The sequence below is a fragment of the Petromyzon marinus genome, chromosome 69 (assembly GCF_048934315.1).
Source record: "Petromyzon marinus isolate PM22_M1 ecotype Great Lakes invasive population chromosome 69, UKy_Petmar_22M1.pri1.0, whole genome shotgun sequence".
NCBI lineage: Eukaryota > Metazoa > Chordata > Hyperoartia > Petromyzontiformes > Petromyzontidae > Petromyzon > Petromyzon marinus.
Window position 1 is genome coordinate 4,693,037 of NC_133735.1, and position 26,095 is coordinate 4,719,131.

The 26,095-nt window shown below is 56.7% G+C and overlaps 1 protein-coding gene across 1 annotated transcript; it reads left to right on the forward strand.

Annotated features, from left to right (window-relative positions):
* LOC116957065 (large neutral amino acids transporter small subunit 1-like) lies at positions 1–26,095 on the forward strand. Its single transcript, XM_032978984.2, has 10 exons — positions 1–1,225; positions 5,799–5,924; positions 7,562–7,667; positions 8,242–8,286; positions 9,150–9,273; positions 12,245–12,348; positions 14,521–14,617; positions 17,063–17,212; positions 19,490–19,664; positions 24,441–26,095. The coding sequence occupies exons 1-10, from the start codon at positions 562–564 to the stop codon at positions 24,491–24,493; spliced, it is 1,644 nt and encodes a 547-aa protein (XP_032834875.2). The 5' UTR covers positions 1–561; the 3' UTR covers positions 24,494–26,095.

Genomic DNA, 26,095 nt, shown 5'->3' on the forward strand with positions numbered 1-26,095 from the left:
AAAATTTAGGAATCGATTCGTCCACGTTTGGTCGATTCCCTTTGGAATCGAATCTATTGCAGCATATCGGGCGAGCCGTAATTATTTTGCGTGCACGGTTCCTGGGACAGTCGCATCGCCGGTACCACCAGAACCACCAGTACCGTCAGTACCATCACCTGGTACCACCAGAACCTTCACCGGTACCACCAGAACCTTCGCCGGTACCACCAGAACCACCAGTACCGTCAGTACCATCACCTGGTACCACCTGTAGCATCGCCAGTACCACCAGAACCACCAGTACCATCGCCGGTACCACCAGCACCTTCGCCGGTACCGTCAGCACCTTCGCCGGTACCGTCAGCACCTTCGTCGGTACCGTCAGCACCTTCACCGGTACCGTCAGCACCTTCGCCGGTACCGTCAGCACCTTCACCGGTACCGTCAGCACCATCATCACCACCACCGCCAAAATTTACCACCCACCCGAACCGTTAAAAAAATTCCCCCAGAACCGGTTAAAACAAAAAAAACGTCCCGAACCGGTTAAAAACAAAAAAACCTCGAAACCGGCGAGCCATGTCGCCCAACCACAACCGAGCGAAGCGGGCCGATCTGTCACCTCCTCCTCCTCATCATCCGCAACAACAACAACAACGCGCGGACACCGCCGCCTTAGAGGAGGACGACGACGACGATGATAACGGTGGTGGTGGTGGTGGTGGAGCCACGCGGACGATGTTACCCCGCGCCGGCAAAGCGACGGGCGACTCCACCGGCACCACCACCACCACCACCGGCACCACCACCGGCACCGGCACCACCACCGGCGTGGAGCTGAAGCGCACCATCACCCTCTTCAACGGCGTCGCCATCATCGTGGGCACCATCGTCGGCTCGGGCATCTTCGTAACGCCCACGGGCGTGGCCCGCGAGGCCGGCTCGCCCGGCTGGGCCCTGGTCGTCTGGGCCTCGTGCGGGGTCTTCTCGGCCGCCGGCGCCCTCTGCTACGCCGAGCTGGGCACCACCATCAGCAAGTCGGGCGGCGACTACGCCTACATGCTCGAGGTGTACGGCCCGCTCGTCGGCTTCCTGAAGCTCTGGGTGGAGCTGCTCGTGATCCGGCCCTCGTCGCAGTACATCGTGGCGTTCGTGTTCGCCACCTACACGCTGAAGCCGGCCTTCCCGAAGGTCTGCGCAGTGCCCGAGGCGCCCGCCAAGTTGCTGGCGTGCGCCTGCGTTGGTGAGTTGGGGCTGGGGTTGAGTTAGTGGGTGGGTGAGTGGATTTGGTGGGTGAGTGAGTGGATGGGTGGGTGAGTGGATGGGTGGATGAGTGGATGGGTGGGTGAGTGGATGGGTGGGTGAGTGGCTGAATGAGTGAGTGACTGGGTGGGTGAGCAGCTGATTGAGTTGGTGGGTGGGTGGTTGAATTCGTGGGTGAGTGGCTGGGTGAGTGAGTGGATGGGTGGGTGAGTGGCTGGGTGAGTGAGTGAGTGGATGGGTAAATGAGTGGCTGGGTGAGTGAGTGGATGGGTGAGTGGATGGATGGGTGAGTGAGTGGATGGGTGAGTGAGTGACTGGGTGAGTGGATGGGTGGGTGAGTGGCTGGGTGAGTGAGTGGCTGGGTGAGTGAGTGGCTGAATGAGTGAGTGGCTGGGTGGGTGAGTGGCTGGGTGGGTGAGTGGCTGGGTGGGTGAGTGGCTGGGTGGGTGAGTGGCTGGGTGGGTGAGTGGCTGGGTGGGTGAGTGGCTGAATGAGTGAGTGACTGGGTGGGTGAGCAGCTGATTGAGTTGGTGGGTGGGTGGTTGAATTCGTGGGTGAGTGGCTGGGTGAGTGAGTGGATGGGTGGGTGAGTGGCTGGGTGAGTGAGTGAGTGAGTGGATGGGTAAATGAGTGGCTGGGTGAGTGAGTGGATGGGTGAGTGGATGGATGGGTGAGTGAGTGGATGGGTGAGTGAGTGACTGGGTGAGTGGATGGGTGGGTGAGTGAGTGGATGGGTGGGTGAGTGGCTGTGTGGATGAGTTCATGGGTGGGTGAGTGGCTGGGTGAGTGAGTGGCTGGGTGAGTGAGTGGCTGAATGAGTGAGTGGCTGGGTGAGTGAGCGGATGGGTGGGTGAGTGACTGGGTGAGTGAGTGGATGGGTGGGTGAGTGACTGGGTGAGTGAGTGGATGGGCGTGTGAGTGGCTGGGTGAGCGAGTGGATGGGCTGGTCACCCCGTGGTGCCCTTATAAAACTCAACGTTTCACTGACTCACGCCGGCTTGTGCCCGCCCTTACAGTCGGGCATATTTGCGGAATGCACCACCACGTGGTGCCGCCGCCGTTGTTGTTGTTGACCCTGGCCATTGACCGAGCAACCCGACGTTCCTACCAGCTCCTCCCTCCGCATGAATGCGTTTGAGCGATTTGAGGAATGTGTGGAATGTGCAGATTGATGGAAATAGAGACACACACAGACACGCACAGAGAGAGACACACACACAGACACGCACAGAGAGAGACATACACAGAGAGACACAGAGACGCACACACAGAGACACAGACACAGAGACACAGACACAGAGACACACAGAGAGAGACACACACACACAGACACAGAGAGACACAGAAAGACACAGACACAGAGAGACACGCACACAGACACACAGACAGACACACAGACACAGAGAGAGACACAGAGAGAGAGAGAGACACAGAGAAAGAGACAAAGACAAAGGTCCCCCGTGTAGCCTGTAACAGACTGTAGGGGCAAGTGCTGTTAGCGATCAGCACCTATGAAGGCCGGCACGGCACACGAGGGGGTGGGTGGCCAGCACCACGCCCGACCACCTTCGTCTCCCCAGTGACGATATTTACACACCGCACTGGGTTAACTCATTCGAGGCTGAGTCGACCTAGGGGAGGCCCAGGACCGGTTCGGATAATCGTGACTGGTGGTGTTGGCCGTGAGCGGGGATTGAACTCGGGTGGTGGCCGGGTTTGTAGCGCTCACCGCCACGACCAGGCACAGGATGTGATGCAATTGCGCAATCGTATTTCACGGCTGGCCCACGGAGAAATAATAAAATAACGCGAACACTGAGGAATGCGAACAAAGTCGCCCGTTCGGCATCTACATCTACAGAACGTGAAGAACCAGTGGCATCTACATCTACAGAACGGGAAGAACCAGTGGCATCTACAGAACGTGAAGAACCAGTGGCATCTACATCTACAGAACGTGAAGAACCAGTGGCATCTACATCTACAGAACGTGAAGAACCAGTGGCATCTACAGAACGTGAAGAACCAGTGGCATCTACATCTACAGAACGTGAAGAACCAGTGGCATCTACATCTGTAGAACGTGAAGAACCAGTGGCATCTACATCTACAGAACGTGAAGAACCAGTGGCATCTACATCTACAGAACGTGAAGAACCAGTGGCATCTACATCTACATTTAACGTGAAGAACCAGTGGCATCTACATCTGTAGAACGTGAAGAACCAGTGGCATCTACAGATCGTGAAGAACCAGTGGCATCTACAGATCGTGAAGAACCAGTGGTATCTACATCTGTATAACGTGAAGAACCAGTGGCATCTACATCTGTAGAACGTGAAGAACCAGTGGCATCTACATCTACAGAACGTGAAGAACCAGTGGCATCTACATCTGTAGAACGTGAAGAACCAGTGGCATCTACATCTGTAGAACGTGAAGAACCAGTGGCATCTACATCTACAGAACGTGAAGAACCAGTGGCATCTACATCTGTAGAACGTGAAGAACCAGTGGCATCTACAGAACGTGAAGAACCAGTGGCATCTACATCTACAGAACGTGAAGAACCAGTGGCATCTACAGAACGTGAAGAACCAGTGGCATCTACATTTAACGTGAAGAACCAGTGGCATCTACATTTAACGTGAAGAACCAGTGGCATCTACATCTACAGAACGTGAAGAACCAGTGGCATCTACATCTACAGAACGTGAAGAACCAGTGGCATCTACAGATCGTGAAGAACCAGTGGTATCTACATCTGTATAACGTGAAGAACCAGTGGCATCTACATCTGTATAACGTGAAGAACCAGTGGTATCTACATCTACAGAACGTGAAGAACCAGTGGCATCTACATCTACAGAACGTGAAGAACCAGCGGCATCTACATCTACAGAACGTGAAGAACCAGTGGCATCTACATCTGTAGAACGTGAATAACCAGTGGCATCTACATCTACAGAACGTGAAGAACCAGTGGGGTTAGGTTCGGTGCACACAGCTGTATCCACTCTGTAACGTCAATGTATTTAGTTTGTGACTGCCACTTATTGACGCTACAGTACACATTAGATGCAGCCTGCAATGTATAACGCTGTGTGTGAGTCTGTGTGAGTCTGTGTGTCTCTGTGTGTGTCTCTGTGTGTGAGTCTGTGTGTGAGTCTGTGTGTCTCTGTGTGTGAGTCTGTGTGTCTCTGTGTGTGAGTCTGTGTGTCTCTGTCTGTGCGAGTCTGTGTGCGAGTGTGTGTGAGTCTGTGTGTGAGTCTGTGTGTCTCTGTGTGTGAGTCTGTGTGTCTCTGTGTGTGAGTCTGTGTGTCTCTGTGTGTGAGTCTGTGTCTCTGTGTGTGAGTCTGTGTGTGAGTCTGTGTCTCTGTGTGTGAGTCTGTGTCTCTGTGTGTGAGTCTGTGTCTCTGTGTGTGAGTCTGTGTCTCTGTGTGTGAGTCTGTGTGAGTCTGTGTGTCTCTGTGTGTGAGTCTGTGTGTCTCTGTGTGTGAGTCTGTGTGTCTCTGTGTGTGAGTCTGTGTGTCTCTGTGTGTGAGTCTGTGTGTTTCTGTGTGTGAGTCTGTGTGTCTCTGTGTGTGAGTCTGTGTCTCTGTGTGCGAGTCTGTGTGTGAGTCTGTGTGTCTCTGTGTGTGAGTCTGCGTGTCTCTGTGTGTGAGTCTGTGTGTGAGTCTGTGTCTCTGTGTGTGAGTCTGTGTCTCTGTGTGTGAGTCTGTGTGTCTCTGTGTGTGAGTCTGTGTGTCTCTGTGTGTGAGTCTGTGTGTCTCTGTGTGTCTCTGTGTGTGAGTCTGTGTGTCTCTGTGTGTGAGTCTGTGTGTGTGTGTCTCTGTGTGTGTCTCTGTGTGTGTCTCTGTGTGTGAGTCTGTGTGTGAGTCTGTGTCTCTGTGTGTGAGTCTGTGTGTCTCTGTGTGTCTCTGTGTGTCTCTGTGTGTGAGTCTGTGTGTCTCTGTGTGTCTCTGTGTGTGAGTCTGTGTGTCTCTGTGTCTTTGTTTGACTCTCTCTGTGTCTTTGTGTGACTCTCTCTGTCTTTGTGTGACGCTCTCTGTGTCTTTGTGTGACTCTCTCTGTGTCTTTGTGTGACTCTCTCTGTGTCTTTGTGTGTCTCTCTCTGTGTGTGAGTCTGTGACTCTCTCTGTGTCTGTGTGTGTCTCTGTGTGTGAGTCTGTGTGTCTCTGTGTGTGTCTCTGTGTGTCTCTGTGTGTGACTCTCTCTGTGTGTGAGTCTTTGTGTGTCTCTCTATGTGCGTGAGTCTGTGACTCTTCGTGTGCCGTGTCAGGGCAGCTGCTACTGGCGCTGGCCAGCAGCAGCTTCCCGGCACCCAAACGCACGCAGCAGCAATCAGCAGCAGTATCAGCAGCAGCATCAGCAGCATCAGCAGCAGTATCAGCAGCAGTATCAGCAGCAGCATCAGCAGCAGTATCAGCAGCAGCCTGACCCTGGTGCCCTGCGTGTGTGTGACCACCACCCCCCCCCCCCCCCGTGACCCCCCTCCCCCACGTGACCCCCCTCCCCCACGTGACCCCCCACGTGACCCCCCCCCCCCCCAGTGCTGCTGACGGCAGTGAACTGCGTGAGTGTCCGTGCGGCGACGCGAGTCCAAGACGCCTTCATGGGGGCCAAGCTGCTGGCCCTGGGACTCATCATCAGCCTGGGGTTCGTGCAAATCGCCCGCGGTGAGCCTCACCCTGACTCACTCACTGTGAGCCTCACCCTGACTCACTCACTGTGAGCCTCACCCTGACTCACTGTGAGCCTCACCCTGACTCACTCACTGTGAGACTCACCCTGACTCACTCACTGTGAGCCTCACCCTGACTCACTCACTGTGAGCCTCACCCTGACTCACTCACTGTGAGCCTCACCCTGACTCACTGTGAGCCTCACCCTGACTCACTCACTGTGAGACTCACCCAGACTCACTGTGAGACTCACCCTGACTCACTCACTGTGAGCCTCACCCTGACTCACTGTGAGCCTCACCCTGACTCACTCACTGTGAGACTCACCCTGACTCACTCACTGTGAGCCTCACCCTGACTCACTCACTGTGAGCCTCACCCTGACTCACTCACTGTGAGCCTCACCCTGACTCACTGTGAGCCTCACCCTGACTCACTCACTGTGAGACTCACCCAGACTCACTGTGAGACTCACCCTGACTCACTCACTGTGAGCCTCACCCTGACTCACTGTGAGCCTCACCCTGACTCACTCACTGTGAGACTCACCCTGACTCACTCACTGTGAGCCTCACCCTGACTCACTCACTGTGAGCCTCACCCTGACTCACTCACTATGAGCCTCACCCTGACTCACTCACTATGAGCCTCACCCTGGATCACTCACTGTGAGACTCACCCTGACTCACTCACTGTGAGACTCACCCTGACTCACTCACTGTGAGCCTCACCCTGACTCACTCACTGTGAGCCTCACCCTGACTCACTCACTGTGAGCCTCACCCTGACTCACTCACTGTGAGCCTCACCCTGGATCACTCACTGTGAGACTCACCCTGACTCACTCACTGTGAGCCTCACCCTGACTCACTCACTGTGAGCCTCACCCAGACTCACTGTGAGCCTCACTCTGACTCACTCTCTGTGAGCCTCACCCTGACTCTCTGTGAGCCTCACCCTGACTCTCTGTGAGCCTCACCCTGACTCACTCACTGTGAGCCTCACCCTGACTCACTCACTGTGAGCCTCACCCTGACTCACTCACTGTGAGACTCACCCTGACTCACTCACTGTGAGCCTCACCCTGACTCACTCACTGTGAGCCTCACCCTGACTCACTCACTGTGAGCCTCACCCTGACTCACTGTGAGCCTCACCCTGACTCACTGTGAGCCTCACCCTGACTCACTGTGAGCCTCACCCTGACTCACTGTGAGACTCACCCTGACTCACTGTGAGCCTCACCCTGGCTCACTCACTGTGAGCCTCACCCTGACTCACTCACTGTGAGACTCACCCTGACTCACTGCGAGCCTCACCCTGACTCACTGTGAGCCTCACCCTGACTCACTGTGAGCCTCACCCTGACTCACTCACTGTGAGCCTCACCCTGACTCACTGTGAGCCTCACCCTGACTCACTCACTGTGAGCCTCACCCTGACTCACTCACTGTGAGCCTCACCCTGACTCACTCACTGTGAGCCTCACCCTGACTCACTCTCTGTGAGCCTCACCTTGTGAGTCTATGGGTCTCTGCTGTGTGATGAGTCTGTGGGTCTCTGTGTGCTATCAACGGCACTTGCCCCTACAGCTCTGTTAGAGGCTACACGGGGGACCTTTATCTTTGCAGGTGATGTGCCGAACCTGCTACCCGAGACGGTTTTCTCCGGCACAAACTACGACGTGAAGCACATCGTCCTGGCGCTGTACAGCGGTCTCTTTGCCTACGGAGGGTGGTGAGCGAACCTCACCAGCTACTCACCAGCTCGCTCGCTCACTCACTCACCGATTCACTCACTCACCACTCACCGACTCGCTCACTCACCGACTCACTCACTCACCGGCTCGCTCACTCACTCGCTCACTCACCGACTCACTCACTCACCGACTCGCTCGCTCACTCACTCACTCACCGACTCACTCGCTCACTCACGCACTCGCTCGCTCACTCACTCACTCACCGACTCACTCGCTCACTCACTCACCGACTCGCTCGCTCACTCACTCACCGACTCGCTCGCTCACTCACTCACTCACCGACTCACTCGCTCACTCACTCACTCACCCACTCACTCACCGACTCGCTCGCTCACTCACTCACCGACTCACTCACTCACCCACTCACCCACCCACTCACCCACTCACCCACCCACCCACCCACTCACCCACTCACCCACCCACCCACTCACCCACTCACCCACTCACCCACTCACTTACCCACTCACCCGCTCACCCACTCACCCGCTCACCCACTCACTCACCCACCCACCCACCCACTCACCCCCCCCCTCCCCGTGTCTGTGTGTGTAGGAACTACCTCAACTTCGTGACGGAGGAGATGATAGAGCCCTACAAGTAGGGAGCCTGCACCACCACCCCCCCCCAGCCCCCCCCCCCCGGTCCTCGTCACGTTGCTTAGTAACCGTGAGCAGCCCGCCGGTTACTAAGCAACAACCTCTCACAACGTGCACGGGCGAGTGGGTGGGTGGGATAGTGGGTGGGTGAGTGGGCGGGTGGGTGAGTGGGTGAGTGGGTGAGTGGGCGGGTGGGTGAGTAGGTGAGTGGGCGGGTGGGTGAGTGGGTGAGTGGGTGAGCGAGTGGGCGAGTGAGTGGGTGGTAGAGTGGATGGGTGAGTGGGTGGGTGGGGGGGTGGGCGAGTGAGTGGATGGGTGGGTGGATGGGTAAGTGGATGCGCGGGTGGGTGAGTGGGTGGGTGAGTGGATGGGTGGGTGGGTGAGTGGATGGGTGGGTGGGTGAGTGGATGGGTGGGTGAGTGGATGGGTGGGTGGGTGAGTGGATGGGTGGGTGGGTGAGTGGATGGGTGGATGGGTGGGTGGGTGAGTGGATGGGTGGGTGGGTGAGTGGGTGGGTGAGTGGGTGGGTGGGCGGGCAAGTGAATGGATGGGTAAGTGGATGCGCGGGTGGGTGGGTGGGTGGGTGAGTGGATGGGTGGGTGGGTGAGTGGATGGGTGGGTGGGTGAGTGGATGGGTGGGTGGGTGAGTGGATGGGTGGATGGGTGGGTGGGTGAGTGGATGGGTGGATGGGTGGGTGGGTGAGTGGATAGGTGGGTGGGTGGGTGAGTGGGTGGGCAGGTGAGTGGGCGAGCAGGTGACAAGCTCTCACCCACTTGCTCATCACAGTCCGATGTTTACCCCCCACCACCCCCCCACCCACCCCCCACCAATACCCCCGCCCCCCCCCCCACGTGACACCCTAGGAACCTCCCCCGTGCCATCATCATCTCGATGCCCATCGTCACGACTGTGTACGTGCTCACGAACTTGGCCTACTTCACCACTCTCACGCCCAGCGAGATGCTGCACTCGGAGGCCGTCGCCGTGGTGAGTCAGTCGCTCGGTCAGACGCTGAGTCAGTCGCTGAGTCAGTCGCTGAGTTAGACGCTGAGTCAGTCGCTTGGTCAGTCGCTCGGTCAGTCGCTTGGTCAGTCGCTGAGTTAGACGCTGAGTCAGTCGCTGAGTCAGTCGCTTGGTCAGTCGCTCGGTCAGTCGCTTGGTCAGTCGCTTGGTCAGACACCCGGTCAGTCGCTGAGTCAGTCGCTCGGTCAGACGCTCGGTCAGTCGCTGAGTCAGTCGCTGAGTCAGTCGCTGAGTCAGTCGCTGCGTCAGTCGCTCGGTCAGATGCTGAGTCAGTCGCTCGGTCAGTCGCTCGGTCAGACGCTGAGTCAGTCGCTGAGTCAGTCGCTCGGTCAGTCGCTGAGTCAGTCGCTGAGTCAGTCGCTGAGTCAGTCGCTAGGTCAGTCGCTCGGTCAGACGCTGAGTCAGTCGCTGAGTCAGTCGCTCGGTCAGTCGCTGAGTCAGTCGCTGAGTCAGTCGCTCGGTCAGTCGCTCGGTCAGACGCTAGGTCAGTCGCTGAGTCAGACGCTGAGTCAGTCGCTCGGTCAGTCGCTAGGTCAGACGCTAGGTCAGTCGCTGAGTCAGTCGCTGAGTCAGTCGCTGAGTCAGTCGCTGAGTCAGTCGCTCGGTCAGACGCTAAGTCAGTCGCTGAGTCAGTCGCTCGGTCAGTCGCTGAGTCAGTCGCTGAGTCAGTCACTCGGTCAGACGCTCGGTCAGACGCTGAGTCAGACGCTAGGTCAGACGCTCGGTCAGTCGCTCGGTCAGACGCTAAGTCAGTCGCTGAGTCAGTCGCTCGGTCAGTCGCTGAGTCAGTCGCTGAGTCAGTCACTCGGTCAGACGCTCGGTCAGACGCTGAGTCAGACACTAGATCAGACGCTAGGTCAGTCACTCGGTCAGACGCTAGATCAGATGCTCGGTCAGTCGCTAGGTCAGTCGCTAGGTCAGTCGCTCAGTCACTTGCTAGGTCAGTCGCTAGGTCAGACGCTCGGTGAGTCGCTCGGTCAGTCGCTAGGTCAGTCGCTAGGTCAGACGCTAGGTCAGACGCTAGGTCAGTCGCTCGGTCAGACGCTCGGTGAGTCGCGAGGTCAGTCGCGAGGTCAGTCGCTGAGTCAGTCGCTGAGTCAGTCGCTCGGTCAGTTGCTGAGTCAGACGCTGAGTCAGTCGCTCGGTCAGTCGCTCGGTCAGACACTAGGTCAGTCGCTGAATCAGTCGCTCGGTCAGATGCTGAGTCAGTCGCTGAGTCAGTCGCTGAGTCAGACGCTCGGTCAGTCGCTCGGTCAGTCGCTCGGTCAGTCGCTGAGTCAGTCGCTGAGTCAGTCGCTCGGTCAGTCGCTGAGTCAGTCGCTGAGTCAGTCACTCGGTCAGACGCTCGGTCAGACACTGAGTCAGACGCTAGGTCAGACGCTCGGTCAGACGCTCGGTCAGACGCTAGGTCAGACGTTGAGTCAGACACTAGATCAGACGCTAGGTCAGTCACTCGGTCAGACGCTAGATCAGACGCTCGGTCAGTCGCTAGGTCAGTCGCTAGGTCAGTCGCTCAGTCACTTGCTCGGTCAGTCGCTCGGTCAGTCGCTAGGTCAGTCGCTCAGTCACTTGCTAGGTCAGTCGCCCGGTCAGTCGCTAGGTCAGACGCTAGGTCAGTCGCTAGGTCAGACGCTCGGTCAGTCGCTAGGTCAGACGCTAGGTCAGACGCCCGGTCAGTCGCTCGGTCAGTCGCTAGGTCAGTCGCTCGGTCAGACGCCCGGTCAGTCGCTCGGTCAGTCGCTGAGTCAGATGCTCGGTCAGTCGCTAGGTCAGTCGCTCGGTCAGTCGCTAGGTCAGTCGCTAGGTCAGACGCTCGGTGAGTCGCGAGGTCAGACGCTCGGTCAGTCGCTAGGTCAGTCGCTTGGTCAGTCGCTAGGTCAGTCGCTAGGTCAGTCGCTAGGTCAGTCGCTAGGTCAGTCGCGAGGTCAGTCGCTAGGTCAGACGCTCGGTCAGTCGCTCGGTCAGTCGCTCGGTCAGTCGCTAGGTCAGTCGCTAGGTCAGTCGCTAGGTCAGTCGCTAGGTCAGTCGCTAGGTCAGTCGCGAGGTCAGTCGCTAGGTCAGTCGCTTGGTCAGTCGCGAGGTCAGACGCTCGGTCAGTCGCTCAGTCAGTCGCTTGGTCAGTCGCGAGGTCAGACGCTCGGTCAGACGCTCGGTCAGACGCTAGGTCAGTCGCTTGGTCAGTCGCGAGGTCAGACGCTCGGTCAGTCGCTCAGTCAGTCGCTTGGTCAGTCGCGAGGTCAGACGCTGAGTCAGTCGCTAGGTCAGACGCTCGGTCAGTCGCTCCGTCAGTTGCTAGGTCAGTCGCTGAGTCAGATGCTCGGTCAGACGCTAGATCAGTCACTCGGTCAGACGCTAGGTCAGTCGCTGAGTCAGATGCTAGGTCAGTCGCTCGGTCAGACGCTCGGTCAGTCGCTAGGTCAGTCGCTTGGTCAGTCGCTAGGTCAGTCGCTTGGTCAGTCGCGAGGTCAGTCGCTAGGTCAGATGCTTGGTCAGTCGCTTGGTCAGTCGCGAGGTCAGTCGCTAGGTCAGTCGCTTGGTCAGTCGCTAGGTCAGTCGCTTGGTCAGTCGCTAGGTCAGTCGCTAGGTCAGACGCTCGGTCAATCGCTCGGTCAGTCGCTTGGTCAGTCGCTAGGTCGGACATTTGCCCACCCTGTGGTTGTGGTTGTTGTGGTTGTTGTGGTTGTTGTGTATTAACAGCGGTGTCACTGCACCATGTCTCCCCCTTCCACCACTGTCACCACCACCACCACCTCCGTCACCACCACCACCACCACCGTCACCACCACCACCGTCACCACCACCTCCGTCACCACCACCACCACCACCTCCGTCACCACCTCCGTCACCACCTCCGTCAACTCCGTCACCACCACCTCCGTCACCACCACCACCGTCACCACCACCACCACCACCGTCACCACCACCACCACCGCAGGATTTTGGTAACTACCATCTGGGCCGCATGGCGTGGCTCATCCCGCTGTGTGTTGGCCTCTCCTGCTTCGGCTCCGTCAACGGCTCCCTCTTCACGTCCGCCCGGTAAAATACACTCGTCTAACTAGCGCCTAACTAGCGCTTAACTAGCACTTAACTAGCACTTAACTAGCCCCTAACTAGCGCCTAACTTGCACCTAACTAGCACTTAACTAGCACTTAACTAGCCCCTAACTCAGCGCTGGTTAGGCGCTAACTAGTGCCTAACTAGCGCTTAGCTAGCACCTAGCTAGCTCCTAACTAGCTCCTAACTAGCTCCTAACTAGCGCTTAACTAGACCAACCTAACTAACACTGTGCGTGTCTGTGTGTGTGTGTGTGACTGTGTGTGTGTGTGCACATGGCCTGGCACAAGCGTCGTGGTGACGTCACCCGCCACTTAGTGGCGAATGGCGGTTGTTGTGACTGTGTGTGTGGCTGTGTCTGACCCGTGTGTGTGTGTGACTGTGTGTGTGACTGTGTGTGTGACTGTGTGTGTGTGACTATATGTGTGTGCCTGTGTGTGACTGTGTGTGTGTGACTGTGTGTGTGTGACTGTGTGTGTGTGTGACTCTGTGTGTGTTTGTGTGTGTGTGTTTGTGTGTGTGTGACTGTGTGTGTGTGACTATGTGTGACTGTGTCTGTGACTGTGTGTGTGACTGTGACTGTGTGCCTGTGTGTGTGACTGTGTGCCTGTGTGTGCCTGTGTGTGTGTGACTGTGTCTGTGTGTGACTGTGTCTGTGTGTGACTGTGTGTGTGTGTGTGTGACTGTGTGTGTGTGTGACTGTGTGTGTGCCTGTGTGTGACTGTGTGCCTGTGTGTGCCTGTGTGTGTGTGTGTGCCTGTGTGTGCCTGTGTGTGTGTAACTGTGTGTGACTGTGTGTGACTGTGTGTGACTGTGTGACTGTGTGTGTAAGTGTGTGTAACTGTGTGTGACTGTGTGTGTGATTGTGTGTGACTGTGTGTGACTGTGTGTGTGTGACTGTGTGTAACTGTGTGTGTGTTTGTGTGTGTGTGACTGTGTGTGTGTGTGACTGTGTGTGTGCCTGTGTGTGACTGTGCGTGTGACTGTGACTGTGTGCCTGTGTGTGCGTGTGACTGTGACTGTGTGCCTGTGTGTGCCTGTGTGTGTGTGCCTGTGTGTGTGTGCCTGTGTGTGTGTGACTCTGTGTGTGTGACTGTGTGTGTAACTGTGTGTGTAACTGTGTGTGACTGTGTGTGTCTGTGTGTGTAACTGTGTGTGACTGTGTGTGTGATTGTGTGTGACTGTGTGTGTGACTGTGTGTGTGATTGTGTGTGACTGTGTGTGTGACTGTGTGTGTGATTGTGTGTGACTGTGTGTGTGATTGTGTGTGACTGTGTGACTGTGTGTGTGACTGTGTGTGTGTGTGACTGTGTGTGTGTGTGACTGTGTGTGTGACTGTGTGAGTGTGTGACTGTGTGGATAACTGTGTGTGTGACTGTGTGTGTGTGTGACTGTGTGTGTGTGTGACTGTGTGTGTGTGTGTGACTGTGTGTGTGTGTGACTGTGTGTGTGTGTGTGTGACTGTGTGTGTGTGTGTGACTGTGTGTGTGTGTGTGTGTGAATGTGTGTGTGTGTGTAACTGTGTGTGTAACTGTGTGTGTAACTGTGTGACTGTGTGTGTGTGACTGTGTGTGTGTGACTATGTGTGTGTAACTGTGTGTATAACTGTGTGTGTGTGTGACTGTGTGTGTGTAACTGTGTGTGTAACTGTGTGTATAACTGTGTGTGTGTGACTGTGTGTGTGACTGTGTGTGTGACTGTGTGTATAACTGTGTGTATGACTGTGTGTGTGACTGTGTGTGTGACTGTGTGTGTAACTGTGTGTGTAACTGTGTGTGTGTAACTGTGTGACTGTGTGTGTGACTGTGTGACTGTGTGTGTGACTGTGTGACTGTGTGTGTGACTGTGTGACTGTGTGTGTGTGACTGTGTGACTGTGTGTGTGACTGTGTGTGTGACTGTGTGACTGTGTGTGTGTGACTGTGTGTGTGACTGTGTGACTGTGTGTGTGTGACTCTGTGTGTGACTGTGTGTGTGTGACTGTGTGTGTGTGTGTGACTGTGTGTGTGACTCTGTGTGTGACTGTGTGTGTGTGACTGTGTGTGTGTGTGACTGTGTGTGTGTGACTGTGTGACTGTGTGTGTAACTGTGTGACTGTGTGTGTGACTGTGTGTAACTGTGTGTGTGTGACTGTGTAACTGTGTGTGTGTGCAGGATGTTCTTCGTGGGAGCCAGGGAGGGTCACTTGCCCCAGGCAATGTCCATGATTCACACCTCACTTCTCACCCCCGTGCCCTCGCTCATCGTCACTGTGAGTGAGGGGGGCGGGGGGTAGGGGGTGGGGGAGTGGCACGTTCCCCACGTGTCTCTCCCCACGTGTCTCTCCCCATGTGTCTCCGTGTCTACGTGTGTCTCTCCCCACGTGTCTCTCCCCACGTGTCTCCATGTCTCCTCGTGTGTCTCTCCCCGCGTGTCTCTCCCCACGTGTCTCCATGTCTACGTGTCTCTCCCCACGTGTCTCTCCCCACGTGTCTCCATGTCTACGTGTGTCTCTCCCCACGTGTCTCTCCCCACGTGTCTCTCCCCACGTGTCTCCGCGTCTCCTCGTGTGTCTCTCCCCACGTGTCTCCGTGTCTACGTGTGTCTCTCCCCACGTGTCTCTCCCCACGTGTCTCCATGTCTCCCCACGTGTCTCTCCCCGCGTGTCTCTCCCCACGTGTCTCTCCCCGCGTGTCTCTCCCCACGTGTCTCCATGTCTCCCCACGTGTCTCTCCCCGCGTGTCTCTCCCCACGTGTCTCTCCCCGCGTGTCTCTCCCCGCGTGTCTCTCCCCACGTGTATCCATGTCTCCCCACGTGTCTCTCCCCACGTGTCTCTCCCCACGTGTCTCTCCCCGCGTGTCTCTCCCCGCGTGTCTCTCCCCGCGTGTCTCTCCCCGCGTGTCTCTCCCCGCGTGTCTCTCCCCGCGTGTCTCTCCCCGCGTGTCTCTCCCCACGTGTCTCTCCCCACGTGTCTCTCCCCACGTGTCTCTCCCCACGTGTCTCCATGTCTCCCCACGTGTCTCTCCCCGCGTGTCTCTCCCCACGTGTCTCTCCCCGCGTGTCTCTCCCCACGTGTCTCCATGTCTCCCCACGTGTCTCTCCCCACGTGTCTCTCCCCGCGTGTCTCTCCCCGCGTGTCTCTCCCCGCGTGTCTCTCCCCGCGTGTCTCTCCCCGCGTGTCTCTCCCCACGTGTCTCTCCCCACGTGTCTCTCCCCACGTGTCTCCGTGTCTACGTGTGTCTCTCCCCACGTGTCTCTCCCCACGTGTCTCTCCCCGCGTGTCTCTCCCCACGTGTCTCTCCCCGCGTGTCTCTCCCCACGTGTCTCCATGTCTCCCCACGTGTCTCTCCCCGCGTGTCTCTCCCCACGTGTCTCTCCCCGCGTGTCTCTCCCCACGTGTCTCCATGTCTCCCCACGTGTCTCTCCCCGCGTGTCTCTCCCCGCGTGTCTCTCCCCGCGTGTCTCTCCCCGCGTGTCTCTCCCCGCGTGTCTCTCCCCGCGTGTCTCTCCCCGCGTGTCTCTCCCCACGTGTCTCTCCCCACGTGTCTCTCCCCACGTGTCTCTCCCCACGTGTCTCTCCCCACGTGTCTCTCCCCACGTGTCTCCATGTCTCCCCACATGTCTCTCCCCGCGTGTCTCTCCCCACGTGTCTCTCCCCGCGTGTCTCTCCCCACGTGTCTCCATGTCTCCCCACGTGTCTCTCCCCGCGTGTCTCTCCCCACGTGTCTCTCCCCGCGTGTCTCTCCCCACGTGTCTCCATGTCTCCCCACGTGTCTCTCCCCACGTGTCTCTCCCCGCGTGTCTCTCCCCGCGTGTCTCTCCCCGCGTGTCTCTCCCCACGTGTCTCTCCCCACGTGTCTCTCCCCGCGTGTCTCTCCCCACGTGTCTCCATGTCTCCCCACGTGTCTCTCCCCGCGTGTCTCTCCTCACGTGTCTCTCCCCGCGTGTCTCTCCCCACGTGTCTCCATGTCTCCCCACGTTTCTCTCCCCACGTGTCTCTCCCCACGTGTCTCTCCCCGCGTGTCTCTCCCCGCGTGTCTCTCCCCACGTGTCTCTCCCCGCGTGTCTCTCCCCACGTGTCTCTCCCCACGTGTCTCTCCCCGCGTGTCTCTCCCCACGTGTCTCTCCCCACGTGTCTCTCCCCACGTGTCTCTCCCCACGTGTCTCTCCCCACGTGTCTCTCCCCACGTGTCTCTCCCCACGTGTCTCTCCCCACGTGTCTCTCCCCACGTGTCTCTCCCCACGTGTCTCCATGTCTCCCCACGTGTCTCCATGTCTCCCCGCGTGTCTCCCCGCAGTGTGCCTTCACGCTGGTCTATGCGTGTCTCCATGTCTCCCCGCGTGTCTCCGTGTGTCTCCGCGTGTCTCCCCGCGTGTCTCCGCGTGTCTCCATGTCTCCCCACGTGTCTCCGTGTCTCCGCGTGTCTCCCCGCAGTGTGCCCTCACGCTGGTCTACGCGTGTCTCCATGTCTCCCCACGTGTCTCCGCGTGTCTCCATGTCTCCCCACGTGTCTCCACGTGTCTCCGTGTCTCCCCGCGTGTCTCCATGTCTCCCCGCGTGTCTCCGTGTCTCCGCGTGTCTGCATGTCTCCCCGCGTGTCTCCATGTCTCCGCGTGTCTGCATGTCTCCGCGTGTCTCCGCGTGTCTCCATGTCTCTCCCCACGTGTCTCCGTGTCTCCGCGTGTCTCCATGTCTCCCCGCGTGTCTCCCCGCAGTGTGCCCTCACGCTGGTCTACGCGGTTTCGAGCGACGTCTTCTCCATCATCAACCTGTTCAGCTTCTTCAACTGGCTCTGTGTGGGCCTGTGCATAGCGGGGATGATGTGGCTACGTTACACTCAGCCAGACCGCCACCGCCCCATCAAGGTGAAGACACACACAGAGACACACACAGAGACACACACAGAGACACACACAGAGACACACACAGAGACACACACAGAGACACACACAGAGACACACACGGAGACACACACGGAGACACACACACAGAGACACACACAGAGACACACAGAGAGAGACATAGCGGGGATGATGTGGCTACGTTACACTCAGCCAGACCGCCACCGCCCCATCAAGGTGAAGACACAGACAGAGACACACACAGAGACAGAGAGACAGAGAGAGACACACAGACACACACAGAGACACACAGAGACACACACACACAGAGACACACAGAGAGAGACATAGCGGGGATGATGTGGCTACGTTACACTCAGCCAGACCGCCACCGCCCCATCAAGGTGAAGACACACACAGAGACACACACAGAGACAGAGAGACAGAGAGAGACACACAGACACACACAGAGACACACACAGAGACACACACAGAGACACACACGGAGACACACAGACACACACACAGAGACACACACAGAGACACACAGAGAGAGACATAGCGGGGATGATGTGGCTACGTTACACTCAGCCAGACCGCCACCGCCCCATCAAGGTGAAGACACAGACAGAGACACAGAGACACACAGAGACACACAGAGACACACAGAGACACACAGAGACACACAGAGACACAGAGACACACACAGAGACACAGAGACACACACAGAGACACACAGAGACACACAGAAACAGAGAGAGACACACAGAGACACACAGAAACAGAGAGAGACACACAGAGACACACAGAAACAGAGAGAGACACACACAGAGACACAGAGACAGAGACACACAGAGAGAGACATAGCGGGGATGATGTGGCTACGTTACACTCAGCCAGACCGCCACCGCCCCATCAAGGTGAAGACACAGACACAGAGACACAGAGACAGAGAGAGAAACACAGAGACACACACAGAGACACACACAGACACACACAGAGACACACAGAGACAGTGACACACAGAGAGAGACATAGCGGGGATGATGTGGCTACGTTACACTCAGCCAGACCTCCACCGCCCCATCAAGGTGAAGACGGACACAGACACACAGACACAGAGACACAGAGAGAGACACAGAGACAGAGAGACACACAGAGACACAAGCACACAGAGACACACAGACACAGAGATACACACAGAGACACACAGAGACACACAGAGACACGCAGAGAGACACACAGAGAGACACACAGAGACACAGACACACAGAGACACAGACACACAGAGACACACAGAGACACAGGCACACAGAGACACACAGAGACACAGAGAGAGACAGAGACACACAGAGAGACACAGAGAGACACAGAGAGACACAGAGACACAGAGAGACACAGAGAGACACAGAGAGACACAGAGAGACACAGAGAGACACACAGAGACACACAGAGACACACAGAGACACACAGAGACACACAGAGACACACAGAGACACACAGAGACACAGGCACACAGAGACACAGACACACAGACACAGAGATACACACACAGACACAGGGAGACACACAGAGACACAGGCACACAGAGACACAGGCACACAGAGACACACAGAGACACACAGAGACACACAGACACACAGAGAGACAGGCACACAGAGACACACAGAGACACAGAGACACACAGAGACACACAGAGACACACAGAGACACACGCAGAGACACACGCAGAGACACACGCAGAGACACACGCAGAGACACACAGAGACACACAGAGACACAGACACAGAGAGACACACAGAGACACAGAGAGAGACAGAGACACAGACACAGAGAGACACACAGAGACCATGTGTGTGCTTCACGCTGCTGCAGGTGAGTCTGCTGCTGCGTGCTTCACGCTGCCGCGTGCTTCACTGTGCTGGGTGGGTGACGGTGCTGCGTGCTTCACGCTGCCGCGTGCTTCACTGTGCTGGGTGGGTGACGGTGCCGCGTGCTTCACGCTGCCGCGTGCTTCACTGTGCTGGGTGGGTGACGGTGCCGCGTGCTTCACGCTGCCGCGTGCTTCACTGTGCTGGGTGGGTGACGGTGCTGCGTGCTTCACTGTGCCGCGTGCTTCACTGTGCTGGGTGGGTGATGGTGCCGCGTGCTTCACGCTGCCGCGTGCTTCACTGTGCTGGGTGGGTGATGGTGCCGCGTGCTTCACGCTGCCGCGTGCTTCACTGTGCTGGGTGGGTGACGGTGCTGCGTGCTTCACGCTGCCGCGTGCTTCACGCTGCTGCGTGCTTCACGCTGCTGCAGGTGAGTCTGCTGCTGCCGGTGAGCTTCGTGCTGGGCTGCCTGTTCCTCGTCGTCGTCTCCTTCTGGGCCACCCCCACGGAGTGCGCCATCGGCGCGGCAATCCTCCTCACCGGGGTGCCGTTCTACTACGCCGGCGTGCGCTGGCGGCGTCCACCACGGCTCGCGCGGAAAATGGGTAACACGGTGACACCGTAAACACCACACAAACACCACACACACCACACAAACACCAACACCACACACACCACACACACCACCACCACTACAAACACCACCACTACAAACACCACAACAACAACAACAACCGCCATTCGCCACTAAGTGGCGGTGACGTCACCACGACGCTTGTGCCAGGCTATGTGCACCCTGAGGCCACGTGAAGTGTCGAACGCCCGCTGGCAGGAGGTCACGGGGCAGACCCAGGTGCCACGGGTCGACTGACTGAGATGACTGGCTGATGCACCACCTGTGCCCCCTACTGTGCCAACCTGCTGTGCTTTAGCCACCCGGCGCTCTGCTCGTTGTTCTGAGCGTCGCTCCTCCGTCCTCCGTTGTTGTTGGAGGGCGACTGCCTCCAACTGCCCAGTAGCATCCTTCACGAGCCTCCTCCACAGAGGCCGATCTTGACACCGCTGGTACCAGTCATCGGCAAGTCTACTCAGCTCCACGTCCTCCTGTACCACATCACTCCCATCTCTTCTCTAGCCCGTGCCGCGCCCGCTTAGCCCCCTCAATCCGGCCAAACAAAAGCTGTTTCGGCATGCGGTGGCTGGGCATGCGGGCTACATGACCCAGCCATCGCAGCCTTGCCTGCCGGAGGAGCTCACCGATGGGACCCTGCCCAGATCTTTCAAGGATTTGTGAGCTCCTCACACAATCCAGTCTGGTTAAACCCAGGATGGATCGTAGGCAGGCCAGCCTAAATGTTTCTAACCGGCGAAGATGTTCCATTAGGGGGGTCCACGTTTCGCAAGCGTAGAGAAGGGAGGGAATGACCGTGGCCGAGAAGACCTGAAGCTTAGTGCGGAGCGACAGACCGGGTAGCTTCCACACAGCGTTACGCAACCGATGAAAAGATATTGCCGCTCGACTGATTCGGAGTGAGACCTCTGCTGTTAAACTGGAGCCAGTCATAAGCACACTGCCCAGGTATGGGAAACTCTCCACTCTCTCCACAACTGCCCCATCACCGATTGGGAGTTGTGGGGGTGGAGTGTCCGATGGTACAAAATACCCAGGCAGGTGCTTAGTTTTGGTGGGGCTGATGGTAAGGCCCCACCTCTTAGTGGCACGCTCCAGTCTCAGCAGCAGCGTCTCCAACTCCTCCTCTGACTGAGCAGCTATTACCAAGTCATCAGCATACATAACGTGGTTGAGCAATAGGGAGCCATCCCTTGACCGCACCCGGGCATCGATTAGCCTCCCATTATATCTGTACCATATGGAGATTCCCCCGGTACAGCTATTGAAGGCTTCACGAACTACGTGGTCAAAATAGATGTTAAATAATGTGGGAGCCAGAGGACATCCCTGTCGCACCCCAAGGTGTACAGGGAATGGCTCTGACTCCCGGCCACGTAGTTTTACCCGGGCCCGCTCACCATCATGAAGGTCCTTAATGATCGTGAGCAGAGGGTCAGGTACTCCAAAAGCACGAAGAACGACCCAGAGCCCAGGCCTACTGATGGTATCATAGGCCTTGACCAGGTCAATAAAGCAGAGATGTAGGTCTTGTTGGAATTCCCTACACCTCTGCTGTAGCAGACGGACAGAAAATATGGCATCTGTGCAGAACCGCCCTTTCCTGAAACCACATTGGGGCTCCGCAAGCCTCTCCTCAGCGTGCCTGGCAAGGCGATGCTGAATAATCCTTGCCAGGACCTTTCCCGGCACAATGAGGAGTGAGATGCCCCTGTAGTTGTTACAGTCTGTGCGGTCCCCCTTCTTAAAAAGGGGGACCACCAGGGCATCCTTCCAATCCTGCGGAACCCGTCCAGTGGTCCAGACTGTTGTTATGATGTCATATAGGGCAGTCTGTGCACAAACGCCACCCTCCCTCAGCATTTCGCTTGGGAGATCATCTCTGCCCGCTGCCTTTCCTGGTCTCAGACTCCGGATCGCCTTCAATACTTCCTCAGCAGATGGCACCTCAGCCAGCCACTCACAGGGGGTGACTTCATCCAATATTTGAGGCACCGCAGCCTCAGCAGGGTCATCCTCGCTTTGTGCCACGATGTTTTCCTGGCTGAGGGATTTTCCCTCCCCCAGGACCTCACAGAAATGCTCAGCAAATCTGCGAACCTGTTCCTGGGGGTCGGAAATTGGATCACCGTTTTTTCCCCTAATGATGGTAATAGGTGTGGCGCTGCAGGTTACTTTTTTGATGGAGTTAAATAGAGATTTGTGATCACGGGCCACTGAGGCAGACTCCATCTCCTCAGCAACCCGCGACCACCACCCATCCTTGCAGCGCCTCACGGCTCTCCGAACCTCCGAGCGAAGGCTGCGGTAAGCCTCCTCATTCTCTGACGTGGGATTCTGTAGCCGATGACAGTGGGCCTGTTGCTTTTTCTCAACCATCGTGAACAACTCCTCTGTCATCCAGAGTGTCTGGGGAGGTCTGGACCGCGTACCCAAAGCAGCCATTGCAGCTGCATGAGTCACAGTCCTAAACCTCGCCCATTTACCCTCGACATCAGGAGGAGTCGGGGACGATGCCAATCCCAGCCGCAAGCGATGATGAAATTCTCGCTTGCAACTTTCATCAGATAACTGAGACCAGGCCACTTTAGGTTGGAATGGGGTCCTGGGTGTACACCCACCACCGGAGTGGAAGAATGGCAGGCGCATCTTACAGATGACTAGTCGATGGTCAGAGGGCAGATCAGCTCCACGGTAGGTCCTGGTGTCAAGGACATGGGCTCGCATTCGCTGGTCCGTCACTATGTAGTCCAGCAGATGTTCTTGCTTGGACCCGGCATGCATCCATGATGTTGTGTGGATGCGCCGATGCCGGAACAGCGTGTTGGTAATTACAAGCCCATGGGCTGCACAAAAATCTAGCAGCCTCCTACCGTTGTTATTGAGCTGATCTGGCCCATGCCCTCCAATCACTCCAGACCAGGTGCCAGTATCATGACCAACTCGGGCATTGAAGTCACCCAACATGATGACTCTATCCCGAGGGGCCACTTTAGCCAGCACCTGTGACAGGAGGTCATAGAAGGCATCTGACTCATCGGCTTTGCCTGCATCCCTCCACGGATGTTCATCTTCGGTGGGGGCATAAGTAACCACGACCACCATTCCTCGCCTCCGGTTGATGGGAAGGCGAGCCCAAAGTAGCCTGGGGCTTACAGCTTCCCACACCTCACCGCCACGCTCCCACGCCCCCTTCATTCTTTTGTTCAAAAGAAGACCCACACCCTGTTGTTTGGCAGTCTGCTGCCCCGAGTAGAGGACTGTCCACCCCTCATGGTGGCAGGAGCCAGAGCCGGTCCACCGGACCTCCTGAATGCCGCATAGATCCAGGTGGTACCGGTCCAGCTCCCGACAGAGGAGTGGCAGCCTCTCCTCTGCAGTGAGCGTTCGAACATTCCACGTGGCCAACCGTAGTGGCTTTTCGTTGTTTCTGGAGTAGCCCCGAGGGTAGGTATTCAATCTCCTGGCTCCGCCAATTGGGGTTTGGCCAGGAGACGTCATAGACGCCTGGCCCCCCGGGGCCTCCGGCACAAGCTTAGTTGTTACATATTTCAGTTTAATTCGTAGTTTCGTGGTAATTAATTGAAGGTGGAGGGGTTACCAGCCCCTCGCACCCGTCCAGAGCCCCCGTTTAGCCCCTGTGGTGGACACATATGCCATGAGGGGAGGAACCAATCAAAATTGGATCTCCCCCCACAGCGCTGTCCACGACAGAGTTGCCCGTCCGGCACCGCGAGGAGGTAGGGGGTTGTTTTGCCGGACACCACAAACACCACCAGCACAAACACCACCAGCACAAACACCACCAGCACAAACACCACCAGCACAAACACCACCAGCACAAACACCACCAGCACAAACACCACCACAAACACCACCACAAACACCACCACCACGAACACCACCACGAACACCACCACGAACACCACAAACACCACCAGCACCACAAACACCACCACAAACACCACCACCACAAACACCACAAACACCACACACCACAAATACCACACACACCGCAAACACCACAAACACCACAAACACCACAAACACCACCACAAACACCACCACAAACACCACCACCACAAACACCACCAGCACAAACACCACCAGCACAAACACCACCAGCACAAACACCACCAGCACAAACACCACCAGCACAAACACCACAACCACCACAAACACCACCACAAACACCACAACCACCACAACCACCACAAACACCACCACAAACACCACAACCACCACAAACACCACCACAACCACCACAACCACCACAAACACCACCACAAACACCACCACAAACACCACCACAAACACCACCACAAACACCACCACAAACGCCACCACCACAAACACCACCACAAACACCACCACCACCACAAACACCACCACCACCACAAACACCACCACAAACACCACAAACACCACCACCACAAATACCACCACCACAAACACCACCACCACAAATACCACCACCACAAACACCACCACAAACACCACCACAAACACCACCACACCGCACCACCACAAACACCACCACAAACACCACCACCACAAACACCACCACCACAAACACCACCACCACAAACACCACCACAAACACCACCACCACAAACACCACCACACCGCACCACCACCACACCGCACCACCACAAACACCACCACAATCACCACCACACCGCACCACCACCACGGTGTCTCCGTAACCTCCGCGCGTCTCTCCGCCTGTCGCCTCCTCCGGGCCTGCCAGAGAGCGTCACCGTCTTCCTCCAGAAGCTCCTCATGGTGGTGCCGCAGGAGTGACCTCACGACCCCCGGCACCACCTCCGCACCGCCGCCGCCGCCGCCGTGACGGACCTCCCGCTGGCACGGCACGGGGTGGACCGGATTTGTCCGTGACGGTGGATCGGATTTTTTTTAGGGGGGGGAGCGGTGGGAAAAGACGGGGGCCGGATCCACCCGAGGCCTCTCTGTGAGAGCGCGGGACTCGGAATGTGGAGCGTGGAGTGTGAGACCCATAGACTCATCACACAGCAGAGACCCATAGACTCATCACACAGCAGAGACCCATAGACTCATCACACAGCAGAGACCCATAGACTCATCACACAGCAGAGACCCATAGACTCATCACACAGCAGAGACCCATAGACTCATCACACAGCAGAGACCCATAGACTCATCACACAGCAGAGACCCATAGACTCATCACACAGCAGAGACCCATAGACTCATCACACAGCAGAGACCCATAGACTCATCACACAGCAGAGACCCATAGACTCATCACACAGCAGAGAGCCATAGACTCATCACAGAGCAGAGACACAGACTCATCACACAGCAGAGACCCATAGACTCATCACACAGCAGAGACACAGACTCATCACACAGCAGAGACCCATAGACTCATCACACACAGAGAGCCATAGACTCATCACACAGCAGAGAGCCATAGACTCATCACACACAGAGACCCATAGACTCATCACACAGCAGAGAGCCATAGACTCATCACACAGCAGAGACCCATAGACTCATCACACAGCAGAGACCCATAGACTCATCACACACAGAGACCCATAGACTCATCACACAGCAGAGAGCCATAGACTCATCACACAGCAGAGAGCCATAGACTCATCACACAGCAGAGACCCACAGACTCATCACACAGCAGAGAGCCATAGACTCATCACACAGCAGAGACCCATAGACTCATCACACAGCAGAGACCCATAGACTCATCACACAGCAGAGAGCCATAGACTCATCACACAGCAGAGACCCATAGACTCATCACACAGCAGAGAGCCATAGACTCATCACACACAGAGACCCATAGACTCATCACACAGCAGAGAGCCATAGACTCATCACACAGCAGAGAGCCATAGACTCATCACACAGCAGAGACCCATAGACTCATCACACAGCAGAGACCCATAGACTCATCATACAGCAGAGAGCCATAGACTCATCACACAGCAGAGAGCCATAGACTCATCACACAGCAGAGAGCCATAGACTCATCACACAGCAGAGAGCCATAGACTCATCACACAGCAGAGACCCATAGACTCATCACACAGCAGAGAGCCATAGACTCATCACACAGCAGAGACCCATAGACTACTCACACAGCAGAGACCCATAGACTCATCACACAGCAGAGACCCATATACTCATCACAGAGACCCACAGACTCATCACACAGGAGTGTGGCTACCCGGTTAAAAAACAAAATGAAAAGTAGGTTGTTTTTTTAATTATTATTCGCGTGAATGTTTATTTATATTTTTCTTTTTCATAAGTCGCGTTTACCTCCCCCCCTCCCCCGTCGCCCCTCCATGTGCTTTGCCACTCTGTTAAAGCGGAAGAAATAAAAATATTGGTGCGGTTTTA

Bases quoted from the DNA above. Each gene is read 5' to 3' on its own strand.
- LOC116957065 (XM_032978984.2), top strand. From the start codon at position 562: ATGTCGCCCAACCACAACCGAGCGAAGCGGGCCGATCTGTCACCTCCT. The intron at 5,925-7,561 runs GTGAGCCTCACC...TTATCTTTGCAG, and splicing joins GTTCGTGCAAATCGCCCGCG to GTGATGTGCCGAACCTGCTA. The intron at 19,665-24,440 runs GTAACACGGTGA...CGGGCCTGCCAG, and splicing joins ACGGCTCGCGCGGAAAATGG to AGAGCGTCACCGTCTTCCTC.